This window comes from Camponotus vicinus, unplaced genomic scaffold (assembly GCF_025532165.1).
Source record: "Camponotus vicinus isolate PSW18456_S1 unplaced genomic scaffold, iyCamVici1.0 SCAF_5, whole genome shotgun sequence".
Classification (NCBI taxonomy): Eukaryota; Metazoa; Arthropoda; class Insecta; order Hymenoptera; family Formicidae; genus Camponotus; species Camponotus vicinus.
In genome coordinates this window covers 9773328-9796119 of record NW_028141977.1, presented here as the reverse complement: position 1 = coordinate 9796119, position 22792 = coordinate 9773328, and the positions used below count along the sequence as shown (strand labels likewise).

Below are 22792 nucleotides of genomic sequence, written 5' to 3'. Positions count from 1 at the left end.
TCTACTTTCAGGTCCGACCAATCAGCGTCGAATTACATCGGAAAATCTAGTAATGTTGCCCAACTGTTGAGTCCGCTGAATGCGGCCAATCACAGCTAGTTGAGTCCGCTGAGAATGCGGCCAATTTCTACCTTTTGCCTATCTAATGTATTGCTTACACACTGCTTATCCAGCTGTATTGTTTACACCACAGACTTCTATAATGGGAGATTCACACTGCGTCCGATATCCAATGACAAAGCTACGATAAAATACCTCTAGCTAGAATTCCTAGAAAACAAACTCTGTTATTGGATATCGACGTCGTACATCGGACGCCGTGTGAATCTCCCATAAGTGTATTATATGGTCTGTTCTTTTTAGCTGCACTGCTACACTAGTGCAATAAGTTAGAAAGAGACAAACATACTTTCTTTCACTCTAACTAATTGCACTAGTGCAGCAGTGTAGCTAAAAAGAACAAGTCCATAGAAGCTGTGGTTTACACACTGCTTATGGAGCTTGTAGCTATGCATTTTCATGTATGAGGTCTCTTATATATGTGTTCGTCAGTGATGTTTGTAAATCGTTGGAGATGTCAAAAGAATTATCTGGAATCTGGAGTAATATACAACTATAGCAAAATAAAAATTATATTGCTCACTTTTTTCTGTCTCACGGTTTAATTATTATTGCGAAAAATGGTTCGCACCGATTGGGACCGAATACTATCTGTAAATGTTTCATCTTTAACAGACGAAGAAATCGAGGATCTCTTTCCAACAGTGATTCGATGTGATGTAAACGAGATTACCGATGTATATAATTTACGGACACTCATGAGATTATCGCAAGAAATGTTGACTTATAAAGATAATCAAGTAAAGAAATTATTAGCTATTATGTATATTTAATATTCTAATATTTCTTATTTTTATTAAAAATAAAAAAATTTATATAATAAGCTTTTTTCTGTTATATAATATATATTGCATATAAAATAAATTTATTGATGTTAGGTCGAGGCCTTACTTCTTGAGTGCGGTGAATTGAAAGAAACAATAGCTTCTTTACGTCCAGAGGTTGCTAAACGAAAGATCAAAGGTAGTTGTTAAAATTTATGTGTGTGTTTATATGTCTTCATTTGAAATTATTTTTCAAATAAAATTTATAATTTGTATGATCTAAAGTTATTTTGATAATTTCTAGAATTTTTATTCTACATGTATTTATATTATATAATTTTCTTCATAGATCAAGATATATCTGCAATAAAACAAGAAAGTGATGATTTTATTAAAGTAAGTTTTTTTTTCATTATTTGTACCATATTAGTGAAATATTGTTTAATTTTATATTACAATTAATAATTATTTTATAATTATTTTAAAGGATACAGAATATGCTACTTATCCAGATACACAAACTAGATATACAGATACAAATGAAAAAGTTAAGACACTTATGGTTGAATTAAAGGTAACATAATAAAAAATTTAAAATTTTTTTTATTATTTAATAAAAAATTAGAGTTTCTTTATTATCGCTTCTCATTTTCCAGGGTTTAGACAAGGAGAATGAAATTCTTAAAAGACGATTAATGACATTGAAAGATGAAATGGAGGATGCAACAGAAAAAATGAATGAGATGACACAAGAACTTCATTCAACTCAAATAAAAGTTACAGAATATAAAGGTACTTACCTGAATAGTATATGTTTATGTATGTATATATATATATATATATATATATATATATATATATATAATATAAACAATTATAAAAATTATATATATATATACATATAATTTTTATAATTGTTTTCTTTATAAATAAACATAAACATTATCCCATTACAGATAAGATTCAGAAATTAGAACAAGAAAATAAAGCTTTGGTTATTCAAATTGAAGAGATAACCACACAACAAATAGATAGAGACAAAATGTTAGATGAATTTGGACTAGCTATTGATACTAGAATATCTGAATGGAAGGTATTATATAAAAATTCAATAAAATATTTATATTATATATATTTATTTATATTAATATTTATTAGAAAATAAAACATATTTTTATATATTTGCGTTATTTATGTTATAAGGGCATATTAGATGAAAAAGATATGGAAATTGCACATTTAAAACAAAGTGTATCGCAATCTTTAATGCAATCTGTTACATCAGTCAAAGAAGAAAATAAATCACAGATTATTCATTTAAATGATGAAATAACTCGTCGGGATGCGATTATAGTCGAATTGCAAACAAAACTCTCTGATGCAATTGTAGAAATAAATGAGAGTGCTGCACTTATAGAAAAATTAAAGGCACAGGAAACCCAAGAGTAAGTAATCTTTTCTATATACATATTTGTAATTTTATACATCATTTCTAGTTGTTCGTTTTCAAGTTGATTTATTTCATAGGTCTGTAAAAAGCGATAAACGGAAAGAGCAAAAAAGTTTACTGAAAAAAATACAAATTGCCAATGAAAAGATCTCTAATTTGGAAAATGCATTATCCCAAGCACAGGATGATGCCAAATCACAAAGTAGTAAAGTTAGACATTCATATTTTCATATCTGGTTTATAAAAAACTCTATATGGATTACTGCAGAGCTATTGCCACTTATAATTTTAATCACAAATTTTATAAATTTATAGAGTTAATTTTTCATTAAGATAAAAAAAAATATGAAAAAAATTTGTTAAATATAATATAAAATATTGAAAATATTTTGGTTTTGTAATTCGATTTTATTTTTATGTCGAATATTTTATACATTATTCGATAAATAAGTGTAATTGTAAATTTACACTATTCTTTGAAAATTTAATGGATAGAAATGTTTTTAATTATCAATTTTTTATAGTTTTAAAATAACAATAGTTCTGTTCAGAAATTTAATTACAAATTATGTAAAAATAAATCTGCAAATGAAAAGTGGTAATAATTCTGAAATATTTTGTATTTATTTTGAATTATATGTTAAAAATATTAAATTTATTTTTTTCAATATTTTTTTACATAGTTGTGTGAAGTATTATCTACCTTAAAAAATTATGAAGATGGAAATCAAACTTTAACCAAAGCATTAAATGAAATTAAAGAATTAAAAATTAAAATAAATCACAAGAATGAACATATCGAAGATTTAGTCAATGTTGTTAATAAATTGGAGATGTTAAATTCATATCAAGAAATGGAGATCTTAACTCTTAGGTAAAATTTTTGATATTATTTATTTATAAGATATGTGAAATGAGAAAGCAAATATAATTATTTTTTTATATTATAATAGAGAAAAGTTAGGGATTCCAGAGGATGAATCAATATCAATTAAAAGTGTTATGGCAAAACGTAAAGAGGAATCAAGAAAATTGGAACAGCTTATTCAACAAAATAAAAGCCTCATAGAAGAAAATTTAGAATTGAAATCAGATGTAAGATAATTTATGGAAAATTAATTTATAAAATATATATGTACATACACATATATAATGTATATACACATAACACGCGCGCACATGCACACACACGAATACGCACAGAACATAATACATATAATACATATATATCACACACATAACTGTATATCTTTCTTATTTAAGATATATTGCAATACATATTAAGGGAACATTTATTGCAAATTTTTACTTTGTTTTTTACAATTTTTATTTTTGTAGATAAGGATGTTGAAGTATAAATTGAGCAAGTCTGAAAAGATATTAGATATTTCAAATAATTTAGGTGATTTTAGTAATCAGTTTTTACATTCAACTAAATTGATGGAACCAGAAAATATGCAAGTATCTTCTAGTAATGATATCTTCGAAGTTAATCAAAATATTCAGATAATTATAGAAGAAAATGAGGCACTTAGAAAAGGCATGCATGAAATCATGGACAGTATACGCAATCAAGATGGTGAATGGTTTTCGCTAACTTTAATGGTACTTTAGTATTGCACACATTTCCATTTCTATGACACCCTAGGTTTTTCTTTTATTGCTTTTATTTCCTTTCTATAATATATAAAAATTAGTAAAAGTATTCTGTACTATATAAATCTACTTAATTTCTCATTTTCTATTTGTTTTTTATTTATCGCAACCAATGAACATTGTTATATTTTTTTTCCTAATTTTATTATATTAATAATTGTTTTAAAAATAACCAAATGATATTTTTGTGTATCTTAGGTAAAAGCGAGGTAGAAATACAATCCAGTACATTGGAGCGATTGTTAGAAGCTTTGGACGTTAGACATTTAGCTGGCTGGTACCATCCAGCTATGAGATTACAAGAGCATCTTAATGTTGTTCAAGGCAGTAATACTGAATTAAGGTCACAGCTTAGATTATTGAGGTATTTTATAAAATTTATTGAATGTTACATGAATACAGCACATATTAGGCAATTAAACAATTATTTGCTGTTATTTTTATAATTAATAAATTATACTTTAATATATAATTTATAGGAAAGAATTGCAAAAGAAGGATAATATATTACAAGACTTAGCAACAATTAAAAATATAGATTTAGAAAGTTTGTTTGAGAGACATAGTGAGGATGAAGCAATAATGACGTATCTCGCAGAAATGAAAGCTTTGCAAACGGCATATAAAAACGAGGCAGAAGAATGGGAAAAGCAGAAAGATTTGTTGATTCAGGAAAGTAATGAATTAAAAGATGAAATAGATGGTTTAAAAAAGCAATTGGAAGTTTATAAGAAAAATTGGCAAATTATAGAAAATGGAGACGATGAAATTCGAAAAGAATTTGCAATACAAACGAGAGAATATGCGGACGCTGCTAATGAAATAATAATTATGAATAGGAAAAATACAAGTCTTCGACAATTGCTTAATAAAGAAACTAGCAGATTATATGAGTACCAAAAAGATGTAATTAAAAAGGAGAATGATCTTAATAGATCTCTTACCGATGCAAATAAATACAATAAAATGTTGCTATCAGAAATTTCACTCTTGCAGAGTAATTTAAGCAATTCTGTAAGCATAACTGTGCACAATGAATTGAAAGAGAAATATGAAGAATTGAATATACGTCATCACGCTTTGTTAGAAAATGCAATGGTATGTCGTGATTCCAATGAAATATCATCCCTGAAAGCTGAAATAGAAATGATAAGACAAGAAAAATATCAACTCGTAGAAGATTTGCGAAAGACGGATAACTGCAAGAACAATGACAATTTGCAACAAAAATTAAAAGAAATAGAGGCCAGAGAATTGATCGAAAGACAACGAGCTGACCGGATGGCTAGATTATACGAGGTATCACAAATGCAATTAACAAAGTGCGAAGATAATGTTAAACAACTCTCTACTGTCAATTCAGAAAATCAAGAGAAAATGATTCAGATACATCAAAAATTATTTAAGGAGGTAATATTGCAAGAAGTTACACAAATAGGTGATAATCATGTACAAGAATTGCAAAATGAGAAAATGCAGCTTGTTATAGAGATTGAAAGTCTGAAAAAAATGTTACAAATTTCTGAAGACGAGGCTCGTTTGCAATATTCGCTGAATTCATTACAAACATTAGAGTTGGATAGTCTTAGGCACCAAATATTAGATTTACAGGCTGTAAGTGAAGATAAAGCCATTATTTCGAAACTTGATTTCGAACTTACAAGTAAGAAGATGTTAGAAATGGAATTAATTACACAGAAAACGCGTTTGCAAAACGAGCTATCTAGTATGCAACAAGAACTTGATAGTTCAAGAAAAAAATATGAAGAGATGCGCAGTTATGTAGAAGATTATCGGAAACAATGTGACAATCGTTGCAAGTAAGATTAAAAATTATATTTAAATATTATTTTGCATATAGAAATTATATTACATTGTATGTATATATGTATTACAGGTATTACGCAGATATTATATATTTTCTACAATGTCAATATGCAGGATCAACTTCCATAAGTACTTTCGAAAAAGTAATTACACTTGCTACAAAATTGAAAATAGATCGTCAAAATATCGATATAGAAATGCAAAAAACTAAAAAATGTCATGAAGATGTTAAATACGAACAGCAACTCTTATCTGCTCGCCTTGAAATTATCGAACGTTTGAAAGATATATTAGAGCAACAAATCGGTACTGGCAGCGTTCAAATTATAATGGAACGTTTTGCCGAATCATCACAACAGACTCTAAGTGTAAATTTCTATATATGATAAATAAGTATAAAAAAATTTGTTATTATAATAATGAAATTTAGCAAAACAATATTAAATTATTATAACATGCACATGCTTAAAATATATTTATTTTTTATTGTACAGCTTTTAATGTATTCTAATTATTGATAAATCTTATAATTTTATTTAAACATTTATATTTTAATAATGCTTTTTTAATATTGCTTTCAAATTGAATTCTTCCTATATTATAAAAAGTTTTTATTATACATGTTTTTATATTTTTTTTAACTAGGACTTCAAGTATAAACGGAAAATAGCTCATTTAGAGCATGAACTGCAAATTGCTAATAGTAAATTCAACGAATATGAATCTGTAATAACAAGCATGGAACAGGATATGTTAAATATTCAAAGAGCTTGGTATCCGCAACAAGATAATCAGCTTCTAATTAATGCACCAAATGTTGAAACAAAATCTATTCAAGCAATAACAGAAACTAAAGTAGTTAGTGTTCAAACAGATACCTACACTTGCTGTTTAAATAAGAAAGAACAAGATGTAACTGGAGAAATTGTAATGTTTAGAGATATTCAAAAATCTATTAAATCGAGTGAAACTATAAAAAATAATAAAGAAGCGGGAAATAAAACAGAAGAAAACGGCAGTTCGGTAATCCTTAATGAGCAGTTGGATCAAGCGCTAAAACTCGCATCGGAACGCTCCGTGATGCTTGTCAAATATGAATCACAATTAGCGGAGTATAAAGCGAAAGTGGACGCTTTAAATAAAGCAATAATGGAAAAAGATTCGCAATATCAAGCAATAGTGGATACTCTGAACAAAGCGATTGAGGAGAAAGATTTAGAGTATCAAACAAAAATGGACATTCTGAACAAAGCGATTGAGGAAAAAGATTTACAATATCAAATAAAAATGGACTCTCTGAACAAAGCGATTGAGGAAAAGGATTCGCATCTTGCCCAAAAACAAAGTGTACTCGATGAGTTAATAAGCCAATCGCATATTACGAATACAGATTGTACTGACAAATTGGCTCTGAAATCGACGATAAACAGTTTGCAGAAATTAATTAATCAAAAGGAAGAGACTATTTTGAGATATCAAAATTTATTGAAAGAAGATAGAGACGAACATAGTCGGGCAGCGAGTTGTTTTCAGAATGAGATTAAAAATTTGCACGATCGTATTTTGACTATGCAAAGTGAAATTAAAAAAAATGGAGGACCTGTTATAAGTATGAAAAATATTTTTGAGAATACATCAACAGCCGATGAAACTGTAGCAAAAGTACCGAGAAACAGTGCCGCGCAAGAAGAAGAAATTGCAAGGCTACGTGAGAAAGTGTCTACCCTCGAAGCAGAATTAAATATCAGCAAAGAACTGAGCGAACGTTGGCATCGATTAGCGGAAGAAAGATTGAAGCACATGGATCGTATGAGAGAAAAGTTTGTTTTACAATAATATAAGATGTTATTCAGTCATAAATTTAATCAATTTCTCACTATTGAAAATAAATGGTATTTTGTAAAATAAAAGAGAATAGAAAATGATTGTATAATATATTACAAAATAATTTATATTCTTATAGACAGGAGCAACAACATAAAAATGAATTGGAAAGTTATCGTAGCGAATCAAATAAATGGCAGTCTGAAGCCGACACACTTAGACAACAATTGTCTGAAAATCGTATGTTACTTACAAAAGGAAATATTTCCCTCATGAAAGAACTACAAGAAAAAGATGATAAAATATATGAACTAACTCTTGCATGTCAACAATTACAGGTGCCACAATTTTGTTAAATTTATTATCAAATAATGTACATAATTGTTTAATTTCTTAAAAATATATTTTTATTGTACAGAATGAAGTTGAATTAATAGAATCTGTAAATCGATCTCAGCAAATGATAGCACGAGATACAAAAGTAAATGAAACGCCACATCATAGTCATCGGGATCAGATGCAACAACAAAATCAAATAGATGTTTTACGTCGACAACTTCAATCTCTAATAGAAAAGGAAAAAACGTACAAGTCTGAAATAACCGATTTAAAGCAGCAACTCAGTCGCAGGTAAATTGCTAATTTATAAGCATAATTAATTTTTAAATTGATTTCTTTTTAATTTGATTTTAATTAATTACAACAAAGATGTAAATTAAATCAAATATTTGATTTATTTTAGATATATGGCGACAAAATCTCAGGAGAAAAAAATGTCGCAACGTGAAGCGCAACTCGAGCGTAAAGTAACATCTTTAGAAGAAGAATTGCATAAAACAAAGACACAGTTAGATCGAGAATATCTGGCACAGGAAATTAAAAAAGCTAAGGTATAAAAAGAATAAGCCAAAACAAAACATTATTTTAATAAATAATATATACTGTTTGATTTTTCTTTGAATAGACTGCAGAAGAACTTTCATTATGGGAAAAACAAAAAAAGTGGCAGCAAACAGCAGAAAAGTTAAAAGAAAAACTTAAAGAGAAGACTAATGAATATGAAAAATTACTTACAAATTATGAGAAACTTCGATCTGTTGTTTCGTGTATGGAAAGAGAAAAATGGCATTTGAGAAGCAAACTCAAACTTGAGAGTGATACCGGTAATTCATCGATAAGACCCGTTTCAACTATCCAGCTTAATACAATAGAAAAAGAATTAGAAAAAGAATGTCGAATATTAAGAGAACGTGTTAAGGAATTAACTGATCGTTTAGAGAAAGAAAGTAATGAACATTTGATACTAGAGATAGCAGAATTAAAACGGCATAATGCGGCTCTGGAAGCAGTTTCTCAAGTTAGTATGCTTTGCAGATTTATAATAAACATGTGACTTTTTTATTGTTATTAAATGTTATCTTACAGGGTAATACATGTGTAATTAGTCAATTGGAGAAATTAGAAACGACTAAAGATATTCTTGAAAAGATGAATCTCAAATTAGAAAGCGAAAATTTCGAATTACGACTTGAATTAGAAAAGACGAATTCAGATACTCCGAGATTGCGAGAAAAGGTCGAACATTTAGAAAAGTATGTTTAGTTATAATACATATTATCCTCTATTGTGAAAATATAGATAAAAACAAATTATTAATATTATCGTATTTTTATTTTTACAGATACATCAAATTATTAAAAGTAGAAAAATCTTCCGATTCTACTCCTAGATCATCAGATAAAGAATTGCCAGAATCAGACAACAAAAAATCTATCTTTGAAATGGAGAAAACAATCTTTACACTGAAGCGAATCATCGAAAAACTTCAAGCAGAGAATAAAAGGCTGAAATTTAATTCTAAAAAAAATCATTTTTTAATAAGCCAAGTAAATTAATTTTTAAACATATATATATAAACGATATATATGTTTACTTTTTTTATATACATACATTATTATATTTTAAATACAGGGAAAGACAAATACTATCGATGGAAATATTTTACTTCAAAGACAATATGAGGAATCTCAGAAACGTGTGATAAGTTTGGAGTCAGATTTACGACTAGCTGAACAGAGATTAATTATGTTAGAAAAAGCTCAAAAGGAAGATGATAATGGGGATTTTCGTATCTTGAAGCAACAATTAATACATAAATCCGAACTTTTAGAAAAAGTGAAACAGTTATTGACACGAGCAGCTATCAATGAAAAAACATTGCGGCAACGTGTAAGAATTTAAACAATATATAATTTAAAACATAAAATTAAGAAATCCTTATCTATATAATTTTATTAGGTGCAACAACTAGAATCAAAGCAAACCCTATCGACAATTCCAGAATGTTACGTGACTCCACCTACACCAGAATAATGGACGACTTGGGAGTAAATTATTTATGGGTTTATGGTAAAAAAAATACTTTTATTGAGACAAATATATGCATTTATTTTATATACGTCCTTCAATTAAGAATTTGTGAACTATGTAAAGCGTTGTTTCTGTATTCATTCAGTACTTCTTTCAGATAATAGTTTTATGATAGAATTGCTCTCATATTATCAATTTTTGTACGTGCAGGTGCACAATGTTTGTCACAATTATCAGTGTAACATATTGTTCTAAGAACATTGTCATTTTCTTATTTATAGAAATTAAAATAATTCATAATCAAACTTTTCTTACCGATACTTTGATTGATATATTTTACGCACGTATCGCATATAACAAAGAGATATTACGAAGATTTTATCTCGTTGATAAATATGAATTTAATTTCCTTAACAAAAACGATATTATATACAACTAAAGAGATCTCACAATCTTCTATATTTAAACAAAAATTATACTATCCGCATCTTCATTTTCTTTTGCACATTTCGATTCTATCTAAAATATTAGACGTTACATATTAAATGAATAAAATATTAGACCTTATATATTAAATGAATTAGTACAATTAATTTATTATTTTAAATACATATAAAAAATTCGAGTTTTATTTCTAGTTTAATAATTATTCCGCATAGCCATAGCTGCCATAGGTTATTTTTCGATACTTGACACTTGCGATATCGCCTTCGATAAATTGTAATTTCTGCAAACTTCAAACGGAACGTATCGTGATGGTCGCGAAGTCACATTCCAATCGCTTCGTATTTTTCGCACGATTTTTACTGTTTGAAAGAACCTTGTACACGAAAAACTATTACGAATATCTTTTATGAAGTGTCGAACATTTGTCTAAAGTATTAAGCATCGCGTATAATCGTTATTATATCGCTATCGCGCGATTTCAGTCGAGAAAATTCGGTCCGCTGTGTACGTGTATGTGTATGTGTGTCTAGATTAGGTAAAACTTTTCTCATATTTACTTCACGCTGTTATTTTTTCGCCAAATTGCACGAAAAACTATTACGAATATCTCGCATAAAGTGTCGGATCGTTACCTAAAGTATCCTTATTATACTGCTATCGCGATTTCGGTTAATGATTCGGTTCGGTTCATGATTCGCGTGTGTATGTGTGTGTGTATTGAAGTAGACAGAATCGTATAGAAGAGAAATCTCGTATTTCCCGCGCTGTTATTTTCCCACCAAACTGCAGTGAAAGATTACTTGCTGATAATCATTGCCAGGTATGTGACGTATGCATTGTTTAACGATAAATTATGATATCGTTTTATTATATTTTTTGCATTTTTATTATTAAGCCTTTGCATTCGTAATAATTTGAACCTAATGGCAATTTAGCCAATTGACAGTGAAAGCAGACAGTATACGAAAATGCAAAGAATTAAAAATAATATTTTTGAATCGCCATTTTTTTTACACACACATACATATATATTTAATTTTACAAGCAGTACAAATCTTTTATATATATGCATTGCTATATCTGGAACAGTTATCTTTTTATCTTTATCTAAAAGTAGCTTTAATACTTTCTCAAATTATAATATTTGTTATTTATTTTTAATATACTGCCATTGCGCGAAATAATATATATCATGTGAGTATTCCAATTAATATATATTTATATATATAAAATAAATCTGAACCAATGCAAACGATATTACTGAGTACTGCGATGTTAACGATGACCAGTCCATATATAGATATTTTCCAATTATACCTAGCTTGCTTGAGATAAAAATATCATAATTAATCGTAGTTATATATTTTTTTGTATTGCATGAAATTTTTTAGACGAGCGGTTAATTTTTTCTTTCTAAGTAATTAAACATTTTTCTTAAATAATCACTTAGAAATGATATATATATATATATTTACATTAATTTTAAGAATCTAACGTATACACAGGGAAAATATCTTTGACTAGTTAGACGAACAGAGAGATGATATTAATATCAACAGATTCATAATTATTTTTTCTTTCTCTTTAAAATAAAAACTATATATTTTGTTTGGCATTGTAGAAAACTGGCATTGTTGAAACTTGTTAAACAAACTTATGCTTTTCCTGTTTTATAAATCAGTAAGCCTTTCGTTCAGATAATATTAAAAAATGTCGCGTATTTATTAAGTTAATATCTTTGATATTTAATATATCTCTCTGAGAAAAAGTATATTTGCATATAATATATATTGATAAATGTCTAGTATATATATAAATAAATAATATTATCATAAAAGTACACAACAATATTAACTATCAATATAGTACAAACAATTTAAGATTAATTGATTAAAATTTATAAAAAATTAGTTTACCGATATTTTCATATAATTCTCCTTTATCATTACAAGCAATTTTCAAATAGTTTGTGATGTGATAGAGAGAGTTGAAAGGTCTTATCTCAAAATCTTTTCAGATTTTTAAATTATGCTCACAATAATGCGTCTTTCAAAAGATATGTTTCTTGCGAAATAACAATGAAAATTTGCATATATATTATTGGTTATAATAAATTGCAATGCATAGCAAAAATTTTATCGAAATTTGCATTTTTCTGCGAAACGCAATTACATATTTTAATGTTACGCAAAGATGAGAGAGTCGAAGAACTTTTTGATCGATTAATAATCATTCTCAGGCACTTGAAGAAAAGGCCGAATCGAAAACTCGTCCTCACAGTCCGGGATAAGTTTCCCTTTGTACTTGATGCAAAAGTCAGCGCATTTTTGTCCGATAAAAAATGAGCCGAACATTTTTCTACATTGTGCACAGTTCCGTATGCAGACACCTGCCAAAGACCATGTACAAAGCCGGTTTATATAGAAATATATTTTGGTCGACTAGTATTTGTAACTGATAACGTATAAATTTATAGAGATTTACTTACCGATATTCCGTTCAGCATCTGCCATAGATGGTGTTGTGAAACAAAAAACGGCGAAAACAACGATGAACAATACTATTGTTGTGATTCGATTTGATGAATTCATAACTAAAACAAAAATAAATATATAATTTTTTAGGCATGAATATTCAATAAAGGCAAAAATTTTTACAGTAAAAGCAAATAAAATTTTATACCGATTAATATAGAAATAAAAATCTCCAGACAATATAGACATAATGAGATATATTTCTATTTTTTTGCTTATATCAAGAAGGCATTTTTTACATATCACAGCTAAAGAGAATTAAAGATCTCTTATTAAAGTTTTTTAAAAACAATTTTTATTATAGAGATATAGTTTTATTTATAAAACTATCTCTATAATAAAAATTATAAAAAATTTACACAAGATTGTTGTACATTGTTCATATTTTGAATATAAATTGTAATCAAAGTTTATCTAATGTTTATATATAATATAAATATTATATAGGTTTTATGAAAATATAAAAAATTCTAATATGTTACGCACACACACATGCACACATACACATGCACACGGATGATGGAATAGAAAGTGATAGTCTGAACATATATAAGTGATGTCTTGTAACACTATACGATGTGAAATTAGAACTATTCTAAATTCTATTCAAGCTATTCTTATATCGTCCGAATGTTAATATATAATCTAAATAAATCTTTAGTTAATGATTTAGATCATGTATTACTGGATCGCATAGTATTCATATTTGTTGTTTCTAATAGTAAAAAAGATAGACACTAAAGTTAGTAAACACATATGTTAGACACACGAGAGAAATATTTCTAATTTTTTAAAAAGATAATTCTTAAAGAGATTATGATTTATTTTAATATTTCACGTATTTATCTGTCTTTTATTAATTTTTTTTTTTCGAAATATTACAATACATAATTAACAATAAGATTCAAGTTTATTATTTGCAAGTATCGAGAAAAAAAGATTTATAACCGAGCCTTTCACAAAAGTTAAAAAGTTTTCTAATCATGTATAGCAATCTCAATTTATAAAGCTGATATCCATATTATAAAAAAATACTTCAAAAAGAAAGGTAACGCGAAAAATGTTCTTTCCGCCATACACACGCGCCGGTTTGCATTTCCGGTTTGCAATTAACGCTCAAGAGAAAGGACAGAGAGGAAGACGCAGTCGATGCACTTTCAGGGATAACTCGGATGTTAAAAGTATCTCTCTTTACGAAAAAAAATAAAAAAAATATTAAGAATATTAAAAAATGATTAAAAAAATTGATAAAAAATGTCCATTAAAAGCACGCGTATTCGTACATTCGTAATCGTGAAACCGCACGTCATTGGCTTATTGTTAAATAAAAAAACCGCATTCTGACAACATGAATATTCAAAAGAGAAAAAGAAGAAGAAAAGAGCCTAATGCCGAATATGTAATGCAATTTATTTGATTAAAAAAAATAAAAAAAATATTAAGAATATTAAAAAATGATTTAAAAAATTGATAAAAAATGTCCATTAAAAGCACGCGTATTCGCACATTCGTAATTGTGAAACCGCACGTCATTGGCTTATTGTTAAATAAAAAAAACCGCATTCTAACAACATAAATATTCAAAAGAGAAAAAGAAGAAGAAGAGAGCCTAATGCCGAATATGTAATGCAATTTATTTGATTAAAATGATATGTAATCGTGCTGTTTCTGCCGCGATTCGTAGCCGAATGTTCTCCGCCGAGTTTTCCTCATGCCTCGTATCCGAAAAAAGGTGCGTCTTGTTGCTACTTTTTTATATAAATATGGTCGTTTATAACCAGAATCTGTCTCTTTTAATCGCGCTTCCGCATTCGTCCACATTGTGAACATATAAACATAATAAATATGGATGGAAGGTATCTTGATCTTCCGTGCTGTCGTTACTGTCTCCCTCTCTCTTTCTCCCTCTCCGTCTCCTTCTCTTTCTCGCCGTCCAGGAAGCACTTAAAGATTCAAGACCAAGGATCGCTCAGACAGCATTCGATACCGACATTAACGCATGTTGCACAAATAATGACGTTGATCGATTAATGCGATCGATTGATCAACGCTTGAATGAATCTTTTTAGCCACAGTGAAAAAACAAATCGATGAATTTTTCGATAGAAAAACACGCGTTTTCGCGGAGCGGAAAGAAAAACGTTTAGTCATCTCGAAATGAACATTTTGAAAATACTATTCTTTATACATTTACCTGATTGATACGGCAGCTTGAGAAGGCGAAACTGTTGGAATTGTTAAATGCCAACGAATGACACTGAACAGACTTACTCGACGGTCTTATATATCCGCAAACGCCGGATTCAACCCTCGCGCTAGGGAAACCCCCGCTGCTTCTTCCTTTAATTTGATTTCTTTAATTTCCTGCACTCAATGCATCGAAGTATTTTATTTATTCTATCGCTTTTATATAACAGTTATGCATTATGTCTAGCTTTAAAGTAATTGGTCTAATTGAATATGATATTCTATGTGTAACTTTTTTATATTTTCTTATATTTTATATTTTTATATATTTTTTTAAAGCTTATATAAAATCTATTACTTTAATATAAAATTTTGACACAACTGGTAACATAACATTTGGTTTCACAGAGAAAATATTATAGTAAAAATTTCAATATAATTTTTGTAATCATGAATCATATTTATAGAAAAAATCACAATATTTTTATTTAATATTATATATGTATTGTATTTTAGAAAATAGTATTGTAATTATTCAAATGTTTTGTTGCATAAACAAATGCATAATTATAATATTAAAAAACAATAAAGCAATGCATAAGTGTTTTATAATATTTTAATATCGTTATATTCCAATTTTAAAACGAATACTAGGGAAATATGTAATTTGTATTGTAAAATTTTTTTCGAATATAATATTATATATTATAGGTATATTTTACTTAAAATATATATAAAAATATATATTTTATAACTTTTTAAATATACGTACACAGTTTTCATATAAATAGACATTATGTCTTCATATATTTTCTATTACTGTTTTTAAGGATACACTTGCTACAAAAGGATATTTGTTTCTATATTTGTAATACATTATATTTATTTAATTTATAGTAAATCGGGCAATTGAAATGAATACTAATCAAGAATATTATTATTCATATTTAATTTCTAATAACATCATGTATTATAACCAATATTTATTATTATAATAACAAAATAGATATTACTTGATCCAATTACATAATAATGATTTAATAATTACAATTAATTGCTTATTTAATCTAATTCTGAAAAACATAAACATTTAATAACAAGCATATAAGTTTAACATAATATAACATGATAATATGAAATAATATAATTTATATTTTTTAAGTTTCTGTTTCTGTTTCTTCTGTTTCCTCATTTTTCTTACGAGGCGATTCATATTCTAAGCTCCAGAAATTATTATATTTGATCGGAATCGTTTCACCTTCTTCAATCATTTTGTCGAGATTCTCATCTAATCTAGAGAAACGATCTTTCTTGTCCAAAATTTTTGACAATGTTTTATGTATTTCCTCTCTATTCCTCGATTCTTCTCTTTGTCTCTCTTCTTCGGCTGTTGAGTTTTCTCGTAATTTATCTAAAACATCCTTTGTGAAGTAGTGAGACAAAAATTTGTCCTCATTATTAACTGATTCGGATGGTTCTTTATCGTTATTCTCTCTGAAAATATGGCTAAGAAAATCTTTATCGTCGTAATGATAATGATCTTCGCTGATTACATCACTGTCTTCCGCTTTCTCTTCCGCGGAAGAATGGGTATTCTTTTTCGCTTCATCTCTGTCATCATAAGTGATTCCATCGTCGTAATCTTCGTTCTTTCTGAAATAATTGTCTGATTCTTCTTTTGGAACTGTAGCGTATATTTCAAACTCTTCAGATTCTTCGTTACGATCTGCGGGATTTTCCTTACCATTATATTTCGTGTTTTCTTTGCTATGATTAGTCTGTATAGTTTCAAATATTGGATCGTCTTCAATAAAATCATCCAAATTAAACGGTTTTCTATATTCATTTATATCAAAGTCAACGAAATCTGTGGTAGAATTTTCATGTTTATTAGATTCTAAATCTGATTCTTCTATAGAATGTTGAGTATCGTCACTGGCATTATTATTGCGTAATTTAGTATCTTTAACATCATACTTATCAGTACATTCAATAGAATCTTCTGTGCAACGTGAATCCGAGATATCTGCATTATTCAATGAAATCTCCGGCTCGTTATTTTCGGTTTGAATATTCTGTAATACTTTAATCTTACCGCTTGGAGACTTCGACGAGAATTCATCAGGATTGTCATGTGTTTCAAAATTAACATAATCACTATCATATTCTTTATACTTTTCTGCAGTTAAGTTCTGATTACCTTTATCTAAACTATCTTCTTGTTGATCGGTATAATCTGGTACCTCTACATAAGGTATATTTGAAGGATCATAAATCGGAGTCGTGTTGGCTGAATAATCTTTTGTATATTTCGTTTGATCTTCCTTTTCCGGAGTATTATCTATCGTTTGTTTGATAGGCGAAGATGACGAAATGGTAGAATTTTCTTGTTCTTGGGAAGAATACAATGGTCTTGGCTTAGTGATGATTTTTTGTGATCTGTTATGTTTTTCATATTCCGTTGAATTATCAGAAGACAAATGATCGATGTTAGCTTCGATATTATCAGGAAATTTATTCAAGTCGGCCACTTCGGAAGCGGTTGCAGCATTTATGGACGACGAGATCAAATCATTATTTGATTTTATCATGTTCACTATGGGAATTGCAGTCTTAGGTTGCTGTTGAGTTTGATTAAAGTTCCAGAAGTCTGATACGTAAGGATCAGATATTTCTCGCGGATTAATCGTCTTTGCGATATCAAGTGTTACTTCATCGTTTATTGTTTGCGGCTGCGTGTCCTCTGGATAATAATTGGCTTTTCTTTCTTGTAAGCATAATTGAGATGAAGTATTACTTTTCGGAATATTGGCATTTCGTTTAGAACGAGGTTTTGTGCTTTCATATGTCGACTGAGTTGCATTGATTATATCCCAGATGCGTTTATAAAAATCTTGTTCCGGTTTAATATTAGGACTTATCACTTGTAACTTATGCTTTTGCGATTGTGAAACCGTAATCTGATCTTTGTCAGTGCATGTTGAATTATTTTTTTCTGAATTATTCATCAAGAAACTGTAGTCGTTGATAATATCGGAATGAGGACGAGTACCATTAATGTATTCCCAAATTCGTTTATAAAATACAGTACTTGGTATCGCAATGTTGCTCGCTACTTTAAGATCAACTGCACGTTTTCTCGTTGGCAAAGACTCCTTTTGTTGATCCCGATGAGATTTTGGATAACGAGCTCGCTTGTTCAAAGTGAAAGTTTTCTTTTCTTGATCATGCCGTGAATTCGTAGTCATCGATTTATATCCCGATTCGCGAGGCGAACGTTTCAAACGTTTCTTTCCAATTATTTCATGTATATTTTGTATTGTTTCTGATATTTGCGCATCTCTTTTCCTCTTTTGCCGAATAGCCTCAACAATCGTTGTAATTTTTATAATCTCCATATCAGGCGAGAGATTTATATTTTTATTTTGATCATTTATAGGGAAGGGTAATATAATTTGTTCATTTAAAGATTTTTCTTGCACTCGCAACATTTTTTGAGGCATTTCTAAACTTTGTTGAAATATTTTTGATTTAGCATTATGTGGATATGCCCACCAAAGTTTGTTCGGTTTCTTTTTTAAGTTGTTTGCTGTATATTTTTTCATGACGGAATCTTTTGATTTATGATTAAATTTATTAATATATATTTGTTGTAATACGGGTTTAATTTCTGATGCAGTTTTTGCAGAATTTTTTAATATGGCATCCTGAAAATAATCGAGTTATAATTATTAGCAATAAATAAATATACTCCTCTAACATTATAAGTTACGAGTAAAAAAGCAAAATATAATAATAAATTTTTTAAATAAAAAATAATACTACGTTTACTATTTGTGCAGTTTAATTATATGTTACATATTTTATACAATATATATTTAAATAATAAATAATAAAATGTATAAATAATTATTATTTGCCTAAACCATTATATTATCAAATGAAATACCAAAAATGCGCTTAAATAATTTCTATTTAAACTTACTATAAATATCAATTTTTCTTCTTTTCTTATTTATTTTATAATATATTTTTATAATATTAATTATACATTTTATTATATAATTTTGTTAAAGGTAAAATAAAATTATATTATTACAAGCTTATGTATATTATTCCATTATTACAATTATGGCTATTGATTTTAATTGATCATTAAGCATATAATAGCTTTATGTGCTTTATCAACTTTAATTCTATCAACTTATATATAATTTCTATTTCACAGATCAAAGGTAATGCAGAAAAATAGATACATTTTTATAAATGGCACTCTTATTAAGATGATTTTATTATTTAATTATAATTATGTATAAAATACAAATAATAACTAATACAATTGATAACGTGTGTGTCATTACAGTGGCATAGAAAATACACGATTCAATCATAAATTCGTCTAAACGTATGGAGCAAGAAATATCAACATTGTGCAAATTTCGAGTCACTGCGTGTATTTACATCTTGCTCATCACAATAATGCTTGAAACAATAATTAAGCATCGTATAAAATATTCTACATTTTTTATTAACATATTTTTATTTGTTCGCAGACTTATCATTGACAAATAAAAATTAGATTTTATATCACTTTGATATATTGATGAAGTAAATACATATGTGTATGCAGTAATAATTTATCGGTCATAATTTATAATATTGCATGAAAAGAAAGCTGTCGTTTAAGACAGAAAAAAATAGAAAGAGAGAGAGAGCTCTTTGTATATATAAATTATGTGCGTGGAAATTATTACTATTAAATATAAAATATTACTACTATATGTATATAATTATAAAGCAATAATATAAGAAATAATAATTTATTGTTTGATAATTGACTCAACTTCAATCTTTGTTATTAAAGCAATAGATATTCCGCGAATTATTATATAGATAATTTTATTTCAATTATTATAGTTAACATTATAAATATATAAATATTTTATTATATTTTTATATCTTTATATTTTTGTTAGGCGGATAAAAAAATAAAAAAATATCTAAATTCTTATTATCGAGCTCCTCAATGCCTTAAAAAAGATATTTCGTAAATATCTACTGCTATACAGTATACATCTTGTCATACATACACATGTGTATATGGATGCCGGATCAACTGCATTTTCATGTTCGTGTGATGCACTTTAGATAGCACCTTAGAGCTAATGAAGTATGAAGACGATGAATATTTTACGATCAGTCGTTTATCTCTTGCGGTGTTCTGCGGTTACTTTCTCGTGAAGCCCAGATACGAAGCAATGCCGTTAATATTCTCAAAGAAGATTCGATAAGCTTGCTCTCTGTCGTAGTATTCCCGTATCGCTGGTTTCACCGAATCTCCCGACGTGTCAAGCAATTGCTCCTTCACCCATGGCTATAGTACAATAGGCAATTGTAGATACTAATGTGCATGTGTGGCAGTTGACGGGGAAATAGGGTGTGGTATTAGAATCATACTATACAGTCACATATTTTTTAGAACAAATGCGATTATCTTTAAAAATATATCCGCGCATATGATATACTTTACCTGGTCTCGATGTTGGATATTGAGGGCGAGTGCACGTGCACAGGTTGTGTAAAATAAAAAACAAAAAAATAATCGTGAACAAGCTAAACTAAATTCGACATATTAATTTTATGCGACAGAGAAAGAAAATTGGACGTGAGGTACTATCTATTAATAAAAAAAATCATTTTAATAGCACTAAGAAGAATGAAAAAAATATTTCTAAAAAATTGAATGTTTTTGCATTCCTTCACATCGAATTGCATTTTTAACAAATTATAATATCTGTATATAATATGTCGAGTTGCTTCCTAATCGATAATGTGAAAACATAAAAAACATATACGCAAATATAAAATAAAATAAAATGATAATGAAAAGTTTTATTGTTTAAAGTATTATATTTAGGAAAATGGCACTTACAAATTTTGCATATAATAAATTGTGCAATATATTTTGGATAAGAAGAGTTTAAAAAAGATTTCTTACACAAATACTTCGCAACACAAATTATTCGCAATTGTAATCGAGTACATAGTCAAATGATCGCGCTTTGTATTAAACTCAAAAAACAAGAGTTCCAGTTCTTTTTAGAAAATCTTTATATTAAACACAAAAAATATTTTTCATTCATTTAAAAAATTATAAAATATGAAAAAGATTATTTTTTTCAATTTGTTTCGATTGAAAAATCAAGATGCATTTATCCCACAATGATATTGAAGAGACTAGATATTAAGCACAGCTAAATATTACAGTGATCCGCGACGCTAAGAGGATATAATAGGCAAAAAATTATGTGCAAAAAATAATTCGATTTGATTGTAATTTACTATATACAGAATGTATATTGTGTAGTTATACAGTATTATCAAACATGATATATTATTAATAAAAATAAAAGAATTATATGGCGAGTAAAAAAAAAGTTCAAATATATCATTTTAAAAACCTGTTGATTTTAATAAAAATTTCGATAATAAGCTAAATTAAACGCAATCCAATGATCAATGTACGTGACTTAACAGTGTATAAACTATGATCAAGTTTCATGATAAATATTTAAATATTTAAGTGTAATCTGCCAAGTGCAATACAAGTAAAATGCAATATTTGCAGATATCTTGGCATAGCTAAAAATTACTAAGTATTTATTATAAATATAACACTGAAGTAAAATAAAATAATATAATGAAAAATTTTATATAAAAATTACAAAAGAAAAAGTCTAATTTTTTATAATATTAAAATCTGTGTAATTATATGTATCATTTAAACTGTAATAAAACTATAGTATTAAATAGTCACACAAAATTTTCGTATATAAAAAAAGAAGTAAAATAACGTATAAATAGCATTTGATTTGAGAACTGAAGTAAATTTCTGATATACGAGTATATGTGATATTTTTGTTGTTTCTTGTACGGCTTGTAGATGAAATATAATGAGTTTCTATGAGGAAAAGAATATGTACATTTTGTTTTAAAGGGATTACTGTGAAAAATCTAAAATGATTCTTTTTCATTTGTCCAGGGTCGACAACGATGTAACGCGTTACTTTTACTTAATCAACCTGTATCATATAATTTAAATCGAAGCTTGCTATCTTAATGACACAATTGCATCGGCATTTATGAGTTATTATCAAGTATCATAAATCATTTATGAATCAAAATTACGAAACGGTGGATCAAATATGATCGACACTGGCCAACTCTGCTTCTTCATTATTCTAGATGATTTAATTGATTCTTTTGATTTAAAAGTGAACTTTTAATATATTTAATTATTTGCTCTACTTCAACACGTGCATGCCTACGGGATGGTCTCGGGTTAGAGTGCCTAAGGGTTGGGCTTCTTGGCTCGTGACTCAGTTGATTACATGGTGGTGTTCGCTTAAAGGCACTCTGTTTATTTCTAGAGTGGTGGAACAGACCCATTTTTATTTCCCCAACTGCCCGTACTGGCCTGCTAGATTACTCACGTATTGTGCGGCGTGACTCGTCGCCGGGAAATCAGCCCATTTCGATAAGTCGATGCTGGGTAGAATACCACTTCGACACGGGACTCGAGGATTTCTGTTGCAACAAAATTGTAAAAGGTT

The 22792-nt window shown here is 28.1% G+C and overlaps 3 protein-coding genes and 1 long non-coding RNA gene across 10 annotated transcripts in view; 2 read left to right on the top strand and 2 right to left on the bottom strand.

Annotated features, from left to right (window-relative positions):
- Positions 1–495: 495 nt before the first annotated feature.
- Positions 496–10449, top strand: Cep290 (Centrosomal protein 290kDa). Its single transcript, XM_083099015.1, has 23 exons — positions 496–860; positions 999–1083; positions 1234–1280; positions 1372–1458; positions 1541–1676; positions 1841–1977; positions 2088–2329; positions 2412–2544; positions 3018–3208; positions 3288–3429; positions 3673–3913; positions 4189–4354; positions 4470–5810; positions 5888–6185; positions 6463–7637; positions 7781–7979; positions 8060–8271; positions 8384–8531; positions 8606–8998; positions 9067–9233; positions 9323–9527; positions 9613–9870; positions 9940–10449. The coding sequence occupies exons 1-23, from the start codon at positions 681–683 to the stop codon at positions 10012–10014; spliced, it is 6258 nt and encodes a 2085-aa protein (XP_082955141.1). The 5' UTR covers positions 496–680; the 3' UTR covers positions 10015–10449.
- Positions 10450–12369: 1920 nt separating this feature from the next.
- On the bottom strand, positions 12370–15229 carry Eh (Eclosion hormone). The gene is made up of 3 exons (XM_083099022.1): positions 15187–15229; positions 12947–13051; positions 12370–12847 (listed from the first exon to the last, which is right to left on the bottom strand). The coding sequence occupies exons 2-3, from the start codon at positions 13047–13049 to the stop codon at positions 12681–12683; spliced, it is 270 nt and encodes an 89-aa protein (XP_082955148.1). The 5' UTR covers positions 13050–13051; positions 15187–15229; the 3' UTR covers positions 12370–12680.
- Positions 15230–16321: 1092 nt separating this feature from the next.
- Positions 16322–22792, bottom strand: part of Cysu (peroxidase homolog) — a 26266-nt gene continuing 19795 nt past the window's right edge. For 4 of the 6 annotated variants that reach the window (XM_083099019.1, XM_083099020.1, XM_083099017.1 and 1 more), the window contains 2 exons: positions 22673–22766; positions 19419–20553 (listed from right to left, as the gene is read on the bottom strand). In XM_083099019.1, the coding sequence (XP_082955145.1) occupies positions 20407–20553; positions 22673–22766 (241 nt within the window). In that variant the 3' untranslated portion in view covers positions 19419–20406. Of the gene's footprint in view, positions 18887–19418; positions 20554–20709; positions 22606–22672; positions 22767–22792 lie in introns of those variants that run through there. The other 2 variants (XR_014438867.1, XM_083099021.1) reach the window with 2 other exon arrangements.
- The window catches only part of LOC145971407 (uncharacterized), a 26080-nt gene continuing 23686 nt past the window's right edge, over positions 20399–22792 (top strand). For both annotated transcript variants that reach the window (XR_014438869.1, XR_014438868.1), the window contains exons 1-2: positions 20399–20616; positions 22610–22789. This is a non-coding gene — a long non-coding RNA (uncharacterized LOC145971407). The remainder of the gene's footprint in view (positions 20617–22609; positions 22790–22792) is intronic.

What these genes read in the sequence shown, in the direction of transcription:
- Cep290 (XM_083099015.1), top strand. Translation starts at nt 681, where the DNA reads ATGGTTCGCACCGATTGGGACCGAATACTATCTGTAAATGTTTCATCT. An exon ending in ATTTAGAATTGAAATCAGAT is followed by an intron (nt 3,430 to 3,672) that starts GTAAGATAATTT and finishes TTATTTTTGTAG; the next exon opens with ATAAGGATGTTGAAGTATAA. An exon ending in AAGGTCGAACATTTAGAAAA is followed by an intron (nt 9,234 to 9,322) that starts GTATGTTTAGTT and finishes TTATTTTTACAG; the next exon opens with ATACATCAAATTATTAAAAG.
- Eh (XM_083099022.1), bottom strand. Translation starts at nt 13,049, where the DNA reads ATGAATTCATCAAATCGAATCACAACAATAGTATTGTTCATCGTTGTT. An exon ending in AGATGCTGAACGGAATATCG is followed by an intron (nt 12,848 to 12,946) that starts GTAAGTAAATCT and finishes GGTCTTTGGCAG; the next exon opens with GTGTCTGCATACGGAACTGT.